This window comes from Corvus brachyrhynchos, unplaced genomic scaffold (assembly GCF_000691975.1).
Source record: "Corvus brachyrhynchos isolate BGI_N302 unplaced genomic scaffold, ASM69197v1 scaffold307, whole genome shotgun sequence".
Lineage (NCBI taxonomy): Eukaryota > Metazoa > Chordata > Aves > Passeriformes > Corvidae > Corvus > Corvus brachyrhynchos.
This window is the reverse complement of record NW_008239288.1, coordinates 1,988,687-2,009,505: the sequence shown is the minus strand read 5'-3', so window position 1 is coordinate 2,009,505 and position 20,819 is coordinate 1,988,687. Positions and strand designations below refer to the sequence as shown.

Below are 20,819 nucleotides of genomic sequence, written 5' to 3'. Positions count from 1 at the left end.
CATGAAACAATTCCTTGGGTATGCTTTCCATATAAATTCAGAGTAATTTATTTTCATCATCAAATTATACAACCAGAATGAAAAGGTTTCTTTAGAACACCTAAACCATGACGAGAAATACATGTGGAATGTGTTATGTAAAGATTTGTGTACTATGGATTTGCTGAGCTAGGAAAATTCAAACACACACTGGAGAAAAGAGCCAAGACTAACATACAGCTCAGCTGCATGAGGCAAGGAGTGAGTTTGTTTTATCAACCTGATTTCCACTTAAGTTCCTGCAAGAGATTCACTCAGTGCATTCTGGAATAGCCCCCTATGAGTGTCTTCAGAGATAATGACTTTTTTTTTTTTTTTTGGCAAGTTGAATAAATTCAGCCAAGTGGCAGTTACTTAGGAAATGGAATTTAGCAATGACCATATATCTTGACTTGAATCTGAAAGTGTTTTCAGAAAAACATGTAGAATCTTAAAAATTCCGGAATATTCCTTTTTCCTTTCTACTCCTTTCAATGTTCAGCGGCAGTTCACCAACCACATCTCTTAATCTTCCGCAACTATATCTAAAATACATGCAAGACATACCACTGTCCTACTGGTATAATCACCAAATGTAAATAGTAATGGTATAATCTGACCATAGAATTTTTCTACAAGAATTTTCTACCAAGAATTCCAAGAAATTATATATGGTATTTTCTATTTGTCAAAATGAAGTTGTCTGTATCCAATCTGGAGAAACGAAAGAAGAAATAAAAATTTCTTTGTTACTTTTTTTGAAGTGAAAGGCCTTATTTTTTTTTTTTACACAGTATCTATACCTTACATAAACTCTTACCTGCTGTTTGTTGCCTTTTCTTGTTAACATGACAAATGGCATTGTGTCCCCAGACTCTGACTCTCCTTCCCCACCTCCAAGTGGGGGGCCCTTCTTCAGCTGACTTTTGAGGTGCAGAGGAATAGCAACATCCAACTGATGCACTTTAACAGATTCACCACTCCGTTGCTATTAAAAAAAAGTGAATTCTATAAAAGATCAGATGCTGACACAGTCAATCAGGCTGGAAACAATCTGATTTTCACAACTGAGAAAAGGTTTAACCTTCCAGGAAAATGAAGGAATATATAAATACATTTATTAGGCTTTATTATATTTTCCTTTGGTTTTCCTTGCTTGAGAAGAAAGTTACAGGGCAATCTCTTAGGCAAAGAAATCTAGAGACCTGATGAGACACACTGTGGAATGTCCATTCTTAGTTCATGATTTTTTTGGTACATTTTATTAGTATATTTATTATACATGGCTTGCTGTACTCAAATATTTACCAGATGTGACTACAAGAAAGGGTACTAAAAGGTTATGCAAATTTAAATGTATCTGCATTTTAAGCCTATTACAGCCTAAGATAAAGGCAGAAGTGTTGCACAGTATCTGCTGCAGTTATTACTCATTCTGTAAAAGGTATGTCAGTATGTCATATATTCACTGGACAAACAATACAATTAACAGCTTTTTACTAAAAGCCAAACATCAGCTGCAGAGAAGAGGTCAAAACAAAGAAAAAAAAAAATCTTCATTCCTTTAGTATGGTAAGCTAAGCATTAATCACTTATTTAGTTTAAGAAAAAAATCAACACAGTTAGCTGTACATTAAATTAAGAAAATAACTATTTATACCTGAAGATTTTCCAGCATCATTTTATCCAAGGCCTGAATGAAGTCCTCATCCTCTGCACAAGGGACATGCTTCAGTCCTCCTCCTTTAATCATTACTTCCTATTGCAATGGGGAAAAATCATCCATTACATTAGTTTCAGAAATATGAATATTCAGTCTAGAAGTGGCAAATATCCTTATTGCTTCTGTATCATACACAATCAAAAGGTTTATAAAACCAAATTGTTCAAGAAAGAAGTTTTCAGCCTTGATTATTTTCTTGAAAGGCATATTTCCTGATTTATGGTCACTCAAAATATGGTCACACAGTTGTGTGTGTGTGTGTGTGTGCAGGTGCATGGACACATTCAAGATGTGGCAACAATACAAATAAAAGTCTCTATCCTTAACACACCTATTTTAACTCAATTTTCCACTAAGTCCATAAAGTTAAACGGTATTTTCAAGACAAAGACTACCTTTCAAGTATTTGGAAAGCAAAACATGACAACAAAACTGTCTGAAGTCAGCACTCCAAAATATTGTTCTATTATGTTCATTATTTCCTTACTATGCAACGCAATTCAAGGTAAACCAGATGAATTCTTTAGTTGCAAATGCTGTAATTTGTCAATCCTAAATTCGTATTTTAGGACTTTTGCACTTTTTAGCTAGCATCTTTTTCTGTTTTGAGAGCCAGTGGAGGGTAATTAGTTTACCTTTTTGTATCCTATCAGTTTGCTACTATTGCTGGCATTATAAAACCATCATTTACACGGTATTTTCCAGTCCAGCTACCTGTGAAAGCTCACAGTCTGGTGAAAACATGTTGTAGTAAAGTTGACAGCATAAATATTTTCAAAAGGTAATAACCAAAGTTTGCAAACATGAAAATAAGCGATAAAATGTATTTGAAAGAATAACAGGAAGTGTCCTTGCTGTATTTTCCCAGATATGAGGAAATATAAGCAGCATTGGCAAAAAACATTCAGTAGAAAACCAAAGATGCAAATTCAATTCACTTATCTCCAGCTCAATACATACTGTATTCTCCTCATCGGTTTCATTTTCCTTATTGGAGTCTGTAAGATAATCTGTGTTTTCTTCCTCCTCTTCTTCACCCTCTTCTTCCTCATTGTCAGACCCCTCCTGAAATATTCAATTTATAACTGATGACTGTTTTAAAACAAGAAGGACAGCTGGTTTCTCAAGCATTTTCTGCACCTTTTCTAAACTCTTCCCATCCAAACTTGCTCAGTTCAGTCTTGGTAAATTTGTTTGTTATGGTTTTTATTTAATGTTTCAGTCTGAACTCACTCAGCTTTACCTGCTAATTTCAGAAATGTACAGCAGAAAATGGAGTAGTGGCTGATACACCAGATGGTCGTGCTGCCACTCAGAGGGAACTCCACAAGCTGGTAAGAACTCATGAAGTTCAAAGAAGGGAAATAAAAAGATCTCCAGAGGTGCCCTCTCCACCCCCCAACTGTTTATGATTCTATTGGTACTAATTTATGGGTGAAGGAACAAACCCAGCCAAACTTCAGGACCTTTAGTGCTGAGAGACATATATTGAAACAAAGTTTATTAGTAAATCAACCAGCCTAAGCATATGGAGAAAAACTGTTCTCTATTTCCTTGATGAACTCATTTTCTTGTAACAATACCATTATCATGCCAACTTTGCTGTGTCACAGTGACAAGTCAGAATTTCTACGTACTTGTGGTTTTTTTTATTGGCTCCACCATTTTTGATGCAAAATATTATTAGTACAGTAAACAAGGAAGGTTTTTATGCTCCATAAATCTTTTATTTATTCATATTGCATAGGCATACCCTGAACACCTGTTATCTTTCCTAATGACTGCTTTGACGATTAGTCAATACATTTGCTTCTACAACAGAAAAAGAAAGTCATCTGAAAGTGGTTTTTTTCCATGCCAAAAGCTGAAGGTATCTTTTTGTTGAGAAGCAGCACATACCCCGAGCAAAGTTGTCAGGTTCAAGTTTCTGCCAAAATAAGGAATAAGCCTCGGACACTCAGTTTTCCACACACACAGAACTGGGATGGGAATATCCTCACAGTGCTGACTGGGTTGTGCACACCCACATTTCACCCACTAACTCTGTGACTCAGAAGGGCTTCAGAAACTAACAAGCAATCAAAATCACTTCTTTTACATGAGGCAAGGTAAATGATTAAGTTCACCTCTTCTTCTGGGTCATTTACTTCACTTTCATTTCCAGATTGTTCCTCTGTCTCTGCTCCACCTTCCTCCTCTTCTTCATCCTCTTCCAGATTCTCCCCTTCCGTAATGGAATCTTTGGAATCTTTGTCATTCACAATTCCTGAAATTTGGAAAAAGAGAATGATTTAGAACATCAGAAAACATATAACCACTCAAGTTATACGTGGAAGATCACTTAAAAAGTCCATTGTTACTGAGTACTGAAGCTTCCCATTAGTCATAATATTTGACTTCCGAATGAAACATTTCCCATATAGTTAACTTAGTCATAAAGGGTAATAATGTCCTGTCAGAAAAGGAGGAAAACATTAAAGAGAATGCTTAAAATCTCCTAGACAACAGAAGAAGCTGTGCAAACTGCCTCAGAACATCCTCAAACTGAATGTGGACCCTACTGAAACATGTACCAAAGTCTGAGTCCAAACTACAGAGACTACAAAACCAGCAGAACCCAGAGACATGAAGCCCCTGCAGTCTTCTCTGCAGTACTTCCCACTACTGTCAACTAACAGTTTTGAAACAACAATTATCTCAGCCTGTAATAAACCTTTATGATTCTCTCCTAATGCTCTGAGGCTGCACTTGAACCTATGAGGATGTAGGTGGCTTTATGAAGTCTCTGGGAAAGCAAAGTCTCTTCTAAAAGCATTACATAGTGTGCTCATCCTCCTTGCTGACATGATTGACAATTCTTACACTTGTGTTTTTAGTTCATTTTGCAGTTTCTCTTCCTGACCTGCTTGTCTTCTGCCCCTCAAGATGTTTTAGTTTACTCTGTCTGTAAAATATCAAACATAAGTATCTCCTTTCTTTCAGTAAGGCATCCTTCAATGTAATACCATTATCTGTACCATTTCCACAGAAGTGAAAAAGAAGTTTTAGCTTTTTTTCAGTGTTTCAGTGTCCAGTCTTAGATACAGATTTCAATCAGAATGTTTTTAAGGACTGAGCATGGTTCTGATTCAGGAAAAAAAACAAGATCTGTTTTTAGAGAAGGACTATAGCAGTATTTAAGTCATCCAATGCAAAAGCCCCAAACTTCCAGCATATGCTATTGTTCTCATACATTCTTTTTTTCCTTTCATTAATTTACAAAGCCACTTAATCCTCCAGAGGGATTGCTGATGTCAGCCTTCTAAGCCACTAATTTTTCTAGGACTTTACTGAGGAGTCAACACAGTTACTATGCAGGTTGTCATTCCTTTTTTGACATTACACCAACTGCACTTAAGGTCAGCCATTAGCATGAAGTTTTGTGAAGCTCCTATTATTTGCAGGAAGTGCTGAGTACCTTTCAAAAGAATATTACAGCTTATATAACTACTTGTATATTTCTTCCTGGTTATCATTTGGAGAACATGAAAGCCATGAATTTAGATCATACCATAGGGGAATTCTAATCTGCTTTTCAGTTACTACATAGGGAATTTCAAGGCATGTCAATTAAATAAACAGCGTATTTAAAAAAAGTTCCTCCTAAAGCAGAAGTTGCAACATTTTATGTAGCTATGAGACACATTCATCCCACTGAATTAAAGGATTATTCTTAAAAATTGAATTTTTCCAAGTAGATGAAGTACTATTAAGGCTCTAATTAACACTTAGTAAGTCTAAAATTTACATATAAAATCTTTTAATGAACAAGGTTGTTTTCAAATAAAAATGGAAGATTAAAAAACAATTCCATTTAACAAGTAATGAGCATGGTAGCATCAAATATTTTCTAAGAATGGATATGTACAAGAGGTTTAAAGGTTACTATGATGGTTACATTTTTAGATACTCACTAATCAGTATATTTTCAACAGAGCTGTGCTGCCAGCCCAACTGTTTTCTCCTGAAATTAGTGTGCTTCCTATATTTTTCTGATTAAATTAATAGTTTTCTTCCTCATCATTTGCACCACGTGACTGCATAAATTAATACACACACATACACGCTTCTGCTCTCCTGATACTACTATATTAAGAGTATTCATATTGACTATTTTTTATAACATTCAGTACTTCAGAATTATGGAGATTCTGTGTGATATCCATGGTGATTAGAAACATGCAAAGAAGTTACAAAAATATTTCCATCATGAGAATAAAATAATCATAACAATACTTACACCTGCTACCATCATAAAGAGAAAATTTTAAGAACTACAAGAATTGTAAAAAATACCTAACTTCCCTTGCACATTTTCTTACCCAATTTTATTAAGAATTCTCGTTCCAAGTCTTGCACCTGTCTGACAGCTTCTTCCAGAGAATTGCAGAGTTTTATCTTTGGTCTCAGCAGTTCCAGTGTATCACTGATCATATAGTCTATGTCTATAGGAAAAGGGTGGTCTTTCGTCCAAACATCCAGACTTTTTTTCCACCACACATACCGCTAGAATACAAAATATTCAAGTCAATTATACGCACAGATGTTTATATACCATTTAAGCCATGAAGTTAAAAATGTCACGTTTGTACAGTAGAAAGTGCAAAAGATTTCACGTCACTCGTCCCCTATTTCATGCAACTAATTAGATGTTCTTGTATCACTAAAAACTGTTTGATAACACTGGATATCACAAACATTAAGAATGTGCTCCTTCTATCCTGACTACTGTTACAAGTCTGAAGACTGAACAAAAAAAGCCCTGGCAAGAAAGTGCCTTCTCAGGGTAAACTCTTTCTACAAGAGATGAGCACTTAACAACCAGCCAGCTTCCAATTCTCTCCCCCATGTATTTTCAAGAAAATTAATTCCCCTGAAGGCATATGATGGGCAAAAGGGGGGGAAACATCACAAAAAAAAAATCTTTAGACTGCAGCCAGCTTCAAGTGACTTACCCAGTTTGCTTTATAACAAATTAGCATATACCTCTTACATTAACGTTGTAAAAAATAAATGCTGATTTTAAGTGAACCTAACAGTAGAACTTGAGAACTAAGGGGCTGCAAAAACTGCATCTGAAAACGAAGTATGAGGACAGAATCTTACTTAAAAGGTGACATGCTCAAGAAGAAGGCCTGCTGAAATTACTAGGTGGAACAGAAATATAATGATGTCTTCCCCAAAACATTTATTTTTGCATTTACAGCGAACAACCTGGTCAAGTGGGAGGTGTCCCTGCCCATGGCAGGAGGCTGGAACAAGGTGATTCTTCAGGTCCCTTCCAACCCAAACCATTCTGAGATACTATACTTCAAAACATCATTTTCCACCTTGCATACAGATGAGGGATTTGATTCCTTAAAGTTTGAAATAAGTTGTTATCACCTTAATTTTTATTTTTTAATCCCCTTGTTTTAGTATAAATTATAGAGAAAAGCAGAAAGAAAAAGAAATTAACTCAGCAAGTTTTAGCATGAATTCAGTGGTCTGGAATTCCTCATTTCAGTGTTTCAACACTCATTATGAAATCTTTTCCCCACTTCATTACATCTATTGAGTCAGAACTTTCTTTGCTTCAACTTGTGCCCATTACCTCTCATCCTTTCACTGTGCATGCCTGAGATGTATCTGACTTCTCTTTCTCTACAAAAACCATTAGCTGAGGAGAGCAACCTAAAAAATCTTCTCCAGCTGAGCAAACCAGCAGTGTGAGCACTGAGAGCCTCCTGATCATTTTGGTATTACTCGACATACACATCACTTGAAAATAAAACTGCTACCAGACAGACAAGATTCTTAAAATTATAGTGCTAGAGAACAATGAGAGAAATATGTACCAGACTGACTTATATTAGCTTGCTAAAGAATTCTACAGAACTGTGTAAGATTTAGAATACCTGAAAATATACAAGGAAGCAATCAAGTTTTCGTTTGCTGGATCCTCTGTCAAAATACTGCCCACAGGTATCGAGGATAGTACAGACGAGTCTGATTCTGAAAAGATGTTCTGGAGGGTCCAGTGGACTAGGACTGCCATCAGGGTTCACACCAAACGAGGTGAAGGAATATAGAGTTCTAAATATTACAGCAGACTCCACCATTCGGTAATTGTAAAGCTCCCCCAAAAACTTAGCACTGCTGATCCGCCGCTGGTTAAACTTTGGTTGATTAACCTTTATCAAAAAAGAACAAGAAAATTCACTCTATCATGCAGACACAATAGAATATTAAAAGACCCAAACCCAACAAACCTTTTGCAAAGAAAAAAGGTGCATTAAAAAATTGATAGAATTGTTTATAATAAAAGATGGTTATTTATGGCTACATACATTATACAAAACTAAACATTAAAAATTAGTTATGAAAGCTGGTTAACTAGTATTTAAGTTCCAATACATTTAGCATACACTCCACCTTAAATCTATGATGACTTTTCATCACTCAGAGAATTAGTGTAATTATAGTATCTATTAAAATATGGACTGGTCTCCAAAGTAACTTGAAGTTGTGTAGATCTGTCTAGACTGTGAAAGAATAAGCTCTATGCCCTTACTATGATAACGGAGGCTAAACAATTGTCTTAAGTAATGTTGTTAGTTTGGTTTTGTTGGGGTTTTTTTGGGTAGGGTTATTCTATTAATTGAAATAAACCTATACAAAGCAAATAACTGAGGTAGAAGGTCATCATAAAAAAAAGAGAATCCAAGGATTCCTTTCTTTAAGCAAGATTATTTTAGTTTTCCTTTCGACATAAATAGACGAATACAGCTAAGCAAGAATACTGGTTGTTTACCTCCATTCCTAGTCGAATATCCTCTAGCACTCCATCCACAACATGAATTCCAACATCTTCCTGGTAAAGGACCAACCCTGCTAAGAGGTTGGCTACACAGTGAATACTATTATATTTCACATTCCAGATGTTGATCATACAGCATATAACATAGTCCTTAACTTCTGCATCCTGCCAAGGCAGCTTGCGCATCTGTCTCAGGACCTAAATCAAATTTTAAGACAAGCTTCACATTTTAGCAGGTAAAATATCATATATGTTCCCTGTCATCCCCCATCTCTCCTGGTTGGGATGAAATCCCTGCCTGCAAACAACCTCGTTCTCCCTTCCAGGCATTCTCCAGACCTGCAGTGGCTATGGAAGACTTTATGTACATAACCCAACTGCTGTCCTCAAGCTACTATCAAGGTGTCCAAGGTTGTTCCATAATTTCCTTGCTCTTACTGTCAGTATTTAACTGAAGCCTTTTTTCTCTTACTCTCCCATCACAATGTACAAAACACAACGATTTTCATCTCATTTCCCTTTGTTCAGCACTTGATGCTGTTGAGAACACAGGTCCACAACTGGAGCTTCTACGTCTTCCAATAAAAGAAATGAAACCAACTTCATCATTGATACAAAAATGATCCCTCTTCCTTGCAACTGAAAAAACCATAACCCTCCCCAAACCTTTTCCAAAGTTACTACTACACCACTTTCAGTAAAAACTGTATTAAAGATTTGAAAGGATTTACCTTCTCTGTGGTGACCTTGGAGAGATCCTTGTAAAGAAGCTTACGGATATATTCCTGTAAGGGAGGACGTTTTTTCTTCACAGTTTTTTCAGCTGGAGGGGGATTACAGTAGTAATAGGCATTTTCTACCATTGTAACGTAGCGTGCATCAAGATGCATTGCTTGTTTTTTCCTCATCATTTGTTCCTGGAAACAAATGCAAATGACCACTGAGAGATGCTGACATACCATATTTTCAAGCCAAAGACTTTTAGAGTTACATTTGGGATACAGTAAATAAGAAAGGTTGCAGAAAAGTAAGTTAAAAGCTTGGGTAGAGAGAAAAAAGGACAAAGTACATATATATGGTTCTGTGTTGCCCTTTCCATGGTCATTTTTCTTTATGATCCCTATTTTTATAATGGTTCACCTGTGGTAAAAAAGGTTTCAGAAAAGTATTTAAAATTTAACTCAAAATCTTAATGCTACTGTTCAGATAAATGGTTGATAAGATTACAAGCAACTCCGTTTAAAACATTATTTAACTAGAGTTTACAAAGTAGCTCAAATACTGATGTCTTTGCACAAACACAGTGAATCATCATAAGACTGGCAATCTACTTTTTACATCAGCATGTAACTTGAGAGGTTTTGATGGTTTTGTATGAATTTCCAAAGGTTTAGACAACAGAATTTTCCTTATTCCATGCTCCATTGCTGCTGTTTACCCAAGCAGAATCGACTGCAAGAAACAGCACCTACCATAAAGTAATGTTTCAGGAAAAAGCAGATGAGTCAACACTAATTACTGTGCTTAATTGTCAGGACTGTACTGCTTTTCCTCACTTAATACAATCTTTTCTCCATACTTCATTTTAGATATGTAAGCTAAGGTTTATTTTGTGGGGTTTAAAAATTTCTTTTATCTAAAAATTCTGTACGAGAACTGAAATAGCAGTTCTAAGCTGCTGATTTTCACAGTGGAGGAGGAGCTTAATTCCATTATTAAATACTTTTTAATATGCAACTGCATATTCATAGCTATATAGGTGTAATTCTGTAAGTTGCATTAAATTTTTATGTACATCATATGATCCTATCTATTCTAAATCACTCTATGGTGGTTCATCAGGAAACTGCACTTGTTTGAACTTTAACATTTACTAGAGATAGGCTACACAGTAATTTACAACTTCAAACAGATAAACAAAATTAACATGTAAGTACTGTTTCATCCCATCCCATCCCCCCCTCCACATGTTAGTATATCCATTCATGCAGTCCAGTAAACTAACCAAGAGTTTAAACCTCCTTTCATTGTAGGTGAGGAAGCAGTATTTTTCATGCTGGTGGACTTTCCACTAAACTCGAATAATTTAAAATTTTTTTTGTAAGGTAGTGATTCAGTTCAACTGAAATGCCAATGTATTCAAACAACTCCTTAACCCTGAGTTTCAGCTGCTAATTCAGTGGGGAAGAGTAGCTGTGTGTAACATAGTAACCCAACAAATAATGTCATTTTCTTCCTGGATTTTAGTCATCTATCACCAGGAAGGTCTCCATTTGACACCAACTGTAAGGCATTTCATTCTTAACCTTTTCCACAACACAAATGGTCTTTCCTTTGATTCCCTGAGACTGTTCCTTTCCAAATGGGAAATTTCTGTCAGTAGCAGTACATTTTCCTACAGGCACCTAACAGATGCACAGCACTTAACGACTGAGTACATAAATTGTTTTATGTGGGGAAAAGCCACTTAGAGCGGAAAATTCTGAAACCTTCCCATGACATGTATGTTAATTGTTACCTTTGAAAATTTTTCACCTTTTCTAGATAGATCAGGAGAAAATACACCTTTGCTACCTTAAAGACATTTATGACACTATACTATAAACTGAAAATTAAGTGGGCCGAAGTGAAACAGAACAGAGAACATGGCAGAAAGGCTTGCAAATAACATTTAAAAATCCCTAAACCTACATAATTTGTATACTTTCCTGTTATAAAAAGTTGTACATTATACTGTAAATAATAGTTTATAATTAAAATGTTTCTTCCCAGAAGAGACAATAGGCACTACCTGAAGTCTCAACATCACTGTAATTTATTGGGTTTTGAGCAGTCCTGAGCGTGTATTCTAACTGTAAGTGGACTGTATTAGTCTTAATCTCTAGTCTGTTAAAAATCCTCAGCATTTCAAGAAACTGTTTCAGTCGTTTTTCAGTTAAGGCAGGAAAAAGAAATCATAACAACACATTGTCTATAGTAACAAAAACCTTCTTGCAATTCAGAAGAAAAAAGCAAGACCTGAGGTCTAAAGTGTTTTAAGCTCATCAACTACTTTGGGTCTTCATTTTACTAGGCTAAAATGAAGAACTACACAGGTAAAGCATTACATTTGAAGATTAGGTTCCCATTTTTCCTCTGATAAAAACAGACCATGAACAACATTAAAAGTATCCAGGTTAAAATATTAAAACCGTTTGGATTTTTCTTCTTGGTGAGTGACAAAATCTCTCTGCATGTAACATATACTGCAGAATCATTTCAAAAGAAAATCTGGTGACCATTAAGAAAAAAAGAAGAAATAAGTAATTAATCAAAACCTAAGCATCATGAAAACTCCAATTTAGGAAAGCATTTCAGCATGACTGACATTTAAACATCAGATCACAGTGAGATACTGAAACTGTTCAGCTTCTCCTTCCCTTCACTACCTGCACTGCTCTGCCCTGCTACTCGTTCCGACAGTTCAAAATGAAAATTTCTAATTTCCTGAAGCACATTATTGCTATAGTGAATTAACAAAGCTCTACATGAACTGCATTTACTTTGCCACAGCCTCTGCCTGTACAAACATCTCCCACAGTTTCAACATCACCTATAAAAGGAGTCACACCAAGAAGGAAGCCACCGTGTTGCTTAAGTTCTGTATATTTACCAACACAAGTGATCTGGCCCTAAAGCTTAAGACAATTGTCTAAGTTAAATGGTTAAAAATGCATCAGGAGGCTTTTAATACCAAAATTTCAAGTATTCTTTTAGCAAGACCACAAAAGCATAATACAAGAATTTGACATTTTAACATGATAATATTACATAAACTTAGATCATGATGAAGCTGATCTTCCTTTCAAAGCTCCAATTCAAATAATCCAATTCAAGTAATTCATTTATCAACAGACAAACCCTAAAGCCAATCTAGTTTTACATTAGTATTACAAATTTCATAAAGGACACTCAATTTGAAAGATTTGCCCAGAAGACAATTACGAGAAATAAACAGTCCTAATAAAAGAAGAATCTCTAAATAATTGACAAAATATTAAGTAGTTCCACAAAACCAGGATATGATCACTAAATGTTTCTCTAGAAAAAGTTACTTAGTGCCACTAAATTTGTGATGCTCTTACAGAACACTTGACTTCTCAATAATTAATTTTCTCTTAATTACTTTTAAAAACCATTCTTAACTATGACTTTCTTCCACACCAGGACAAAGCAACATTGTCTTTAATACAAACATGCAGCTGTTTGGAATCTTATTACGAAATACATCATCAGCAGTAAAGATTAACACCAATAATTATTTAGAGGATCAACAGGCTTTAATTCTGCCCATAAGAGTCACTGAGTAGATCAGCTTTACAATTGCTTAGATTTTTACCACAAGATTGTAATCAGCTTGCTTTGGGAGAATCTTTTCCACAGTTCACACCAACCTGTACCATAAGACTATGATTCAATTTGTGTAAGACTATTTAAGTCAAAATTAATCTCTGTAGGTTTTTAGGGGAATGTGAGAAAACACAGCTATTAAGATGGGATGCAGAATATAAACCTATTTAGCCTATTTTACATCTTAAATAGATATTCCGAACTTATTTGCCATCTTCCACCTTCTCCTGGTTCCTCAATGCATAAGAAAAGTCTATTTATCCAAAACCTTGTGAGGCTTTAAGCCTCAGTAATTCAAACAGTGTTTGGTTTGTCTTACACTTCACAGTTAAGCCATGTTTAGCATTCATCCAGCAGATTCCAGAAATCCAGCTAACAATAAGCATTTTTGTAGTGCATAACACTAAAAGCAGTCGGTTACAAAAACAGCTCTGGTAAAAGCATTTAATTTTTCCTTATTTCTAAAATTTCTATTAACTACCAAAAAGTAATAGCAATGAGTAAAATGTCTTTTAAAGATAATGGAACAGTGTTTTTAGGGGAAAAATACTTGGTTATGGAAAGGAATGTATTTCACAATACAACATATCAGCTGGCAAACCTTTAGAAAATTGAGACTCAAACCTTTCAAGATACAAAGTACACTACTACAAAAAGCAAGAGCCAAGGAACTGGCAGTTAATTTGCCCATCTCTTTCCTCTCATGATTGTACCACCTCAACAGATGTTCTGACACTCAAAGAGGTTCAGAGAAAAACAGTATTTTGTGGAAAAGAAATTGTACAGCAATATACCCAGGTATGCAACTGCTGCTCCATTAACTATAGCACGAGAAGAGACACTACTGGTTTAAGAGAAAGTGAATCTATCTATCTTTGAAGGTCTTCTTCAACTATGTCTGACTCCGTCTCTTACCTTGGACACAGTTTTAGGATTGTCTCTCAAGTCAGTAAATACATTATTCAGTTCCTGTTACTTTTAAGTCTTTGCCAGTACTTCCCCAGACTTACAGATCCCAATTCTAATCTTACTTTAATTCCCAATCTCTATTTCTAAAACTGCTTCTCTTAGTGTCTTTATCATAAACTTTTTCTTCACATTTAGAACCTTAGATCATTATACAGGGCATAGGAACCACCTCTTGCACAAACATCTTCACCTCCAGTTGAAATCATGTCTGGCTCCACTCACTATTATTTTTCCCCTCAAACAGTATTTCAGGCATGTTCAGGTACAGCTACAGTATTCTTTCAACCTCATCCTCTGGGTTTTCCCCTCTCTCTGAATTACTAGTTCTTGCAGTTCAAAAGCAAGAGCTTTTTACTTCAGAAATTTAATTCCTTTTTTTACATTTTCTTTCAAGTCATGAAGAGATTTTTAGGTCAACTGGAGTTCTTGAGAATAGTTTCAAAAAGAAGTAATTGCTTTAAGTCAGGACATGACATCCTCCCCATAAGACAACGAGTTTTCTCTTACCAAAAGAACACTAGTTCTTAAGTGAGATTCTGGTGATCTGAAGAGGAATCTTCCACAGGTTTCCAGCAAGGTACACGCCATTTCAATATGGTGATGAGAGAAGTCTGACAGAAGCATCTGGTATGTATTTAAATAAAAGCACAGCTTGTTAAACATCTTTTTCAGCTGCAGAAAACATTAAACAATATCTACCAGACTGGACAGTATGATGATGTTCTAAATTCTTTACAGAATAAATGAAAATGGATTTCACTGATCAGATGTTAGGATTGGTGAGGCCCTGGCACAGATTGCCCAAAGAAATTGTGGATGCCCCGTCCCTGGAAGTGTTCAAGGCCAGATTGGATGGAGCTCTGAGCAACCAGGTCTAGGAGGAAGGTGTCCCTGCCCAAGGCAGGGGGTTGCAACCAGGTATCTTTAAGGTCCTAACCAGCCCAAACCATTCTATGAACATTCAAAAGATTAATGCCATTTTTAAATTCTTGTAAGAACAGTCTATGGACCCCAAATTCAGGCTTCAGAAAAACAGGATGCTTTGAAAGACTGGCATAAAAACCCCACCTAAACTACCCAATAAAACTGCACAAGGGCACAGTAACCTCAGAGCACACCCAACTGCACTGTTTTAAGTTAAGCAATAACTATAATACAGCTTTGCATTTTACAGCTTTTTATACACAAGAGAAGTGAAATTGTGAGTGATTATGATTTTTTTAGGAATTCAGCTTTGATATCTAACAAGTCAATAAACAGAAACTTTTCACACAGAAAGTGATCTTAAGCTGCGAGTCTCAAGCACCCTTTATTAAAGGCACTTTTATTTTTTAAAACCTATTTTTAATTGGCAACTTGACAACAAAGTTTGAATGTTTATCATGCAGGCAAAGTGAAATGATGTGCCTAGAGATTAACACTTTCCAAAGATGTTTTGTCCCTCAACAAACAAAAGCACCTGCTAAAACGGCATGAAAGCCTCTCCTTGCATCACTGAAATGCTTTTTGCCTCCAGTCCCTCTCCCTTACTGTTATTTTCTCCACAAAAACATTCATTGAAATCAAGAAAATGAAACTTTTGCAATGTACAGCAGATTAGTAAGTATCAACGTCTGCCATATTAACCAATAAAAGGATTAGCAGTTTGGTTACATCCAAATGTAGAAGTTTATTTTAATATATCCCTCCCATTAGAAGAGGTAAAACATTTTAACTTCTATAGCAGCTACAGAAGTCTCCTTATAAACAGTAGCCACAGACACCAGGGTTTAAAACATCCCATGTAATGAATTCAGACAACATCAGCAGCAGGTAAGTGAAGGGGAATAGTATGGGGACACATTATCATACACAGGAGTACAGGACTACCACAACACCAACCTTTAAACAGTGGAGAGTATCGTTTTTGGAGAACATCTTAAACTTGGTAAGCTCACCAATAAATCTCACAGTTTTATTCTTTGTTTCAATGTTGATCTGGTCCTTTTTTCTTACCTAAAAAACAACCAAAAAATTGATTGTAGGCCCTCAAAAACACCCACTTCTTCTAAATTACTTTGATCTGAACATGCACAAAATACACTTGGGAATTCAGTAGTGCTTGCTATCAGTTTGGTTCCTCAAGCTCCACCTTTACTTCTCACTGGGTTTCCTAAAACTCTCCCTATAATCTTGTTTCTTCAGAACACTTTGAATTCTCTTCCCCATATCCCCACTCCCCAAAACAGTTAATTCCTGTAACGTATCTACAGCCATAGACCCTCCTCCTTTGCCACAGTGAAGTAGCGATAAAGTACTTTAGATTCTGTATTTTCAGAATCAGTAAGAACTCTCTATGGGAATAGGGCCACTTGCACTGTCCTCAAGGAAATATTAAACACGGATGGCTTTTCAAGTCAGATTTAGTAATGTGCAGAATTTTTCTTTTAAAATTACTGACATTCAGCATAAATTTAGGATGAAACACAAATATATATCTATGTCCAAACATAATCCACAAAATAGAAAATTGTATTTCCCCAACAGAAAGAGGTTTTTCTGAGAAAGTTAACTTTACATAGTTAAGATTCAAGTAAGTCTGAGCAAACTATACACATTTTTAATGTCAATATTAGAAAAAAAATTGAAACCTGTGCCATAGAACTCAGAAAATGGTGAAGGAATCACTGCTGTGGACCATAACAAGTTTGATTACAACACTTAAAAAAAAGTAAAGGAAACAACACTGAAAAATACATCTGTGTGGAAAATTTCTATGGATGAAAATTGTAAAATCTAATTTGACTTAAATACTGTATGACAATAGCAATCACTACAATAGTAGCCTTCTAGTGGGAAATGTTGAAACAGGTCAGGTCTCGTTTTAAAAGCAAGTTATTAAATTATAGAAAACTCTTAACGCAGATGGAACACAGTTTCTAGTTTTTGTAACTTCTGTTGTAACTGTTGTACAGTTCATTTATATAAATACACAAGCATATATGGAAAGTTGCAAAAACTTCTCTTTTTCAAAGACTTATAATTACAAAAACTTATTTTTTCTAGAACTGCTGACCTGACAGAAAAATATTCACTGAATTTTCAAAGTATTATCTACACAATAAAAAAAGGGTTTTTTTCCCCCAAAGGATAACTTATGAGATTGGTTAACCTGAATGTAAAATCTAAACCACCAGAACATACATGGAATCTGAAATCCCCTTTCAGCATGGAACAGAGATCCTCTGCTACATCAGACATACAGGGATGCAATGTGGCAACCAGTCTTGCATAAAATGGTAGCAAATCCAATCTACAAAGGAGAGGATAAAATAGACAATTTATAGACAAAAATGTATTTATGTGTACAAATATGGGTACCATTTTAATTGTGAAAAGAATCAATATACTGATAGAACTATACACATGCAATTTTTTTGGCCCACTTCAGACAGCAATATAATTTAAAAATAATACAAGAAAGTAAAAAACCATATCCTGTTGGAATACTTCATAGTTAATTTCCTTTTTAACTACTGCCATAGGTAAAATGCTAAATACCACCAACTACAGAATTTGACCTTCAATAAATTACCAAACAGAAAGAAAATTCAGATCCATCTCAACATGCAGAAAAAGGTTCTTACAGACAAGGCCATGGGTTATTGCAATGTATTAATATTTTTTCTGAAAAGCAGCAGACATAACCAGGGAGGTAGAGTATATCTTTACTTTTAAGGTGGGAAACTTCTAAATGAATGTAGTAGTTATTACATAAAACAAAGATGAGCAGAGGTGATGTGGCCACCCTTTTCCCCAAAACTCTGCTAGTACTCCCACAAACGGTAATATTTCCAAGTTTGCTATAGAATTTCCTTAGTTCATTTTCTCTTTCCTTAATTACATGCCTTCACACCCATTTCCTTTGCACATTTATGCAAACCAGCTGTGTATATATCAGTTTTAAATGCAGAGAAACCAACTGCACTCTGAGGCCTCATAATATCATTTAACAAGCTGAAGGAAGTATTTTCGGTTTATTTTCAGAATGTTAAGTTAATGCAGTAAACAGATGAACTCTAGAACAAGCCAAAGTTTTTAAGCGGAGAGAAACATCCTAAATTTACACGCTTCTACTGAGAAATTGCCTGTAAGGGAAAATGTATCTTGAGTTTATGAAGGATTAAGGTTTTCCCTACTGCTCAGGAAAGGAAAAGACAAAAAATGCTGACAAAAAAAATCCAAAAGCACGGTTGATACACAGAGCTTGTCCTGGCATAAAGCATCAAGATGAAAACCCCAAAACAAAGCATCCACAACTGCCTCCTTTCTTCTTTCTGCTTCTATGTCACTGGAGCCCATTTCCAAGACATTTAATACCTACTTACAGAAAAAGAGACAATTATGTATTTAAATTGTGGATTAGAAGCATCAGAATATACTCCCCCCAAAAAACACAACTAGGCAGCCTCCTGATAACACACAAGACTCCTGGTGAAACATTGTGGGTATCTCAGTTACCTATTTAACAGTTTTTATCTCTTTTGTTAATCAATAACTGAAGCAGTATTTACATTTTTCAAGCTTGTTGGAACACACAGTCAAGGCTCACTACCCACAGCAAATTACTACCATGTTATTAAGCATTTAGCCATTAACTTTGAGGGAAGTGAAATTATCACTACTTCACACACACCCACAAAAGCTAAACTAAGAAAGGACTGTGGCTGAACTAAGAGGGTGTATTTAACTGAGGGGATTTCTGTATGGCAACTCTTTTAAGACAAATACCAGAAAGCTTTATTCTGGTCTCAACAAGTACCTGCCTGCTGAGAGCTAATAATTTCATCTCTGTAAACTGAGCATACCTGGGGGAAAATTAAAGTCTTAGAGTACACTGTTGTTATTCTCTTACAGGACACAAAAGGTTTCTTCATGGGGAAGCATACTAAGACTGGGTATTTCTAAATAGATGAAATATAATAAGGAAAAGCCTTGGGTTAATTACGCTGAAATTGGCAGTCAGAGATTGAGTTAGTTCCCTCTCAGGGGAGACAAAAATTCATGTTCAGCAGTGGAGACATTCCAGTATCAGTGGCACCATCTACTGGTACGTCCAGTACTTTGTTTCCCCCAGAAGCATTTATTTCTCTTGAGAAGGGGGGAAGAACTTAACTAAACCCCCACAAACCCCACAGTATTGCTTTCTCTTCCTGCTCTTTTGCATTATGAAGCAAGATCTGGCATCAGGGATGAGTCAGTCACTCTGAAGTCCATGTTAAGCACCCTGAATATACACCACCACAATAAAAAGCACCACTTCTGATCACTGCCACTTAGACTACATACCATGGACTGAAGCCTAATCAGCTCTGGATCTCAGGGTCACATGAGCTGCACATCTGTAGAAGATCTAAGAGCATATATTTTTTCTACCATTTCAGATGTCAATTTATTTAAAAAAACCCCAAAAAAAGCCAATCATAAATCAACCCACACAAAAACTTTTCTCCAAGTCCTAATTGCTATCTCTCCAAAATGGATGCATCCAGAATTTTATGCCCAGGAAGAGTGAAGGGGGCATTTTGCGCATTTCCTAATTTCTGTGATTCTACAAGAAAGACAGCTTAAAGAATGGAGCAATGGAGCCAGGACTCTTGCCTCCCAAGCGTAATCATAATGGATAAAAGCAGTGCCTTCACAGGGCCTGAACAGGTACCAAGTGCCACCCACATTGCTCAGTGGGAAGAGAAGGATGCTGTGGAATTGGAATGTTACCAGGGAAGCACTTTTGTCTTTTATTTCTTTGCCAGGACATAAAACTCCTTGATCTCAAGCACATCCCTCAATTTATCCTCAACTGAAACAGGCCACTGAAACACTGATAAGTCAAGTTCAACTGAACAAAAAGGACCTTGCTGCAGAGAAGTCTCAGGATGAAAAGCTGACAGTAAATACACAGGAGGCTTGCAGCTTCTGAGTTAAAATGTGCACAGCTATTTAACATTTAAGAAGCAGCTAACTCCTGAGTTATGAACCAATAATAACACTAAAAACTTCTATGTGAACAACTGATCTCTTACTGCTTGTAAACTTGCAACTTCACAGATCACCATAGATGGCAACATCAAAACATACCAGAAGCCACAACAGCCCCTATATACTGCTTAACATTTGTCTAGAATTGTTTAGAATTTAAAGCCTAAGAAAAGACTTCAGACTTCTCATGGTGAAGTAAAAAAAAAAAAGTTACAGAATTGCAAAACTAAATAACTGTGTGTACAGGAAGATAATGCAGTTAGACAGCAAGAACCACACGAAAGTCCTAAAGCTGTGAGCAGTATGGGTTAAATCACTGTCTACAGTTCTGGATTAAAAGGCTAATATTTAGTTTTAAACCAATCCTCCAATGCAAATGCGAAAGCCACTCATACTGGCATTGAAGAATCTTTTTAAAAGGCCTTCTGTTCTATTGGGTTGGAGGTTCAAATCACAGCTGAAAATGTAAATGTGATCCATTCATCTGTATTCAACAGAGCAGGGTAAAGATGCATTCTAACACTGATCTACAGTGAGTTGAGGAAGAAATGGCCTTTTTTGTCAAATTAAGTTTTCTGTCTTGAAGAATCCTAATTTGTCCCAATCTATCCAACCCTAGTGGTAGCAATAAAGCTCCCTGGCAACACTACATAATGACCTTGATTTCACAGTGTCTGTGTTACTCTTCAAACACAAAACCAGTTTTACACTTTCTTGGTAAAACTGTCATGCCTGCACATTTCCCAAAACTGATCTCAGGAGAAGAAACAGAACTTATTCTGTTATTGAAATACCTCATTATGGCTGCAAAGAAAGCAGCTAAACATAGACAGCATTAGTTGATACGCTTGGAAACGAAATGCT

General features: G+C 35.9%; 1 protein-coding gene across 1 annotated transcript in view; it reads right to left on the bottom strand.

Moving 5' to 3' along the window:
- The window catches only part of UPF2 (UPF2 regulator of nonsense transcripts homolog (yeast)), a 52,655-nt gene that overhangs the window by 14,921 nt on the left and 16,915 nt on the right, over positions 1–20,819 (bottom strand). Inside the window, exons 9-19 of the mRNA XM_017740379.1 lie at positions 17,121–17,229; positions 15,819–15,932; positions 14,445–14,561; positions 9,311–9,496; positions 8,574–8,777; positions 7,678–7,953; positions 6,103–6,286; positions 3,868–4,007; positions 2,702–2,806; positions 1,679–1,777; positions 839–1,006 (exon numbers count right to left, since the gene is read on the bottom strand). Coding sequence (XP_017595868.1) covers positions 839–1,006; positions 1,679–1,777; positions 2,702–2,806; positions 3,868–4,007; positions 6,103–6,286; positions 7,678–7,953; positions 8,574–8,777; positions 9,311–9,496; positions 14,445–14,561; positions 15,819–15,932; positions 17,121–17,229 — 1,702 coding nt within the window. The remainder of the gene's footprint in view (positions 1–838; positions 1,007–1,678; positions 1,778–2,701; positions 2,807–3,867; positions 4,008–6,102; positions 6,287–7,677; positions 7,954–8,573; positions 8,778–9,310; positions 9,497–14,444; positions 14,562–15,818; positions 15,933–17,120; positions 17,230–20,819) is intronic.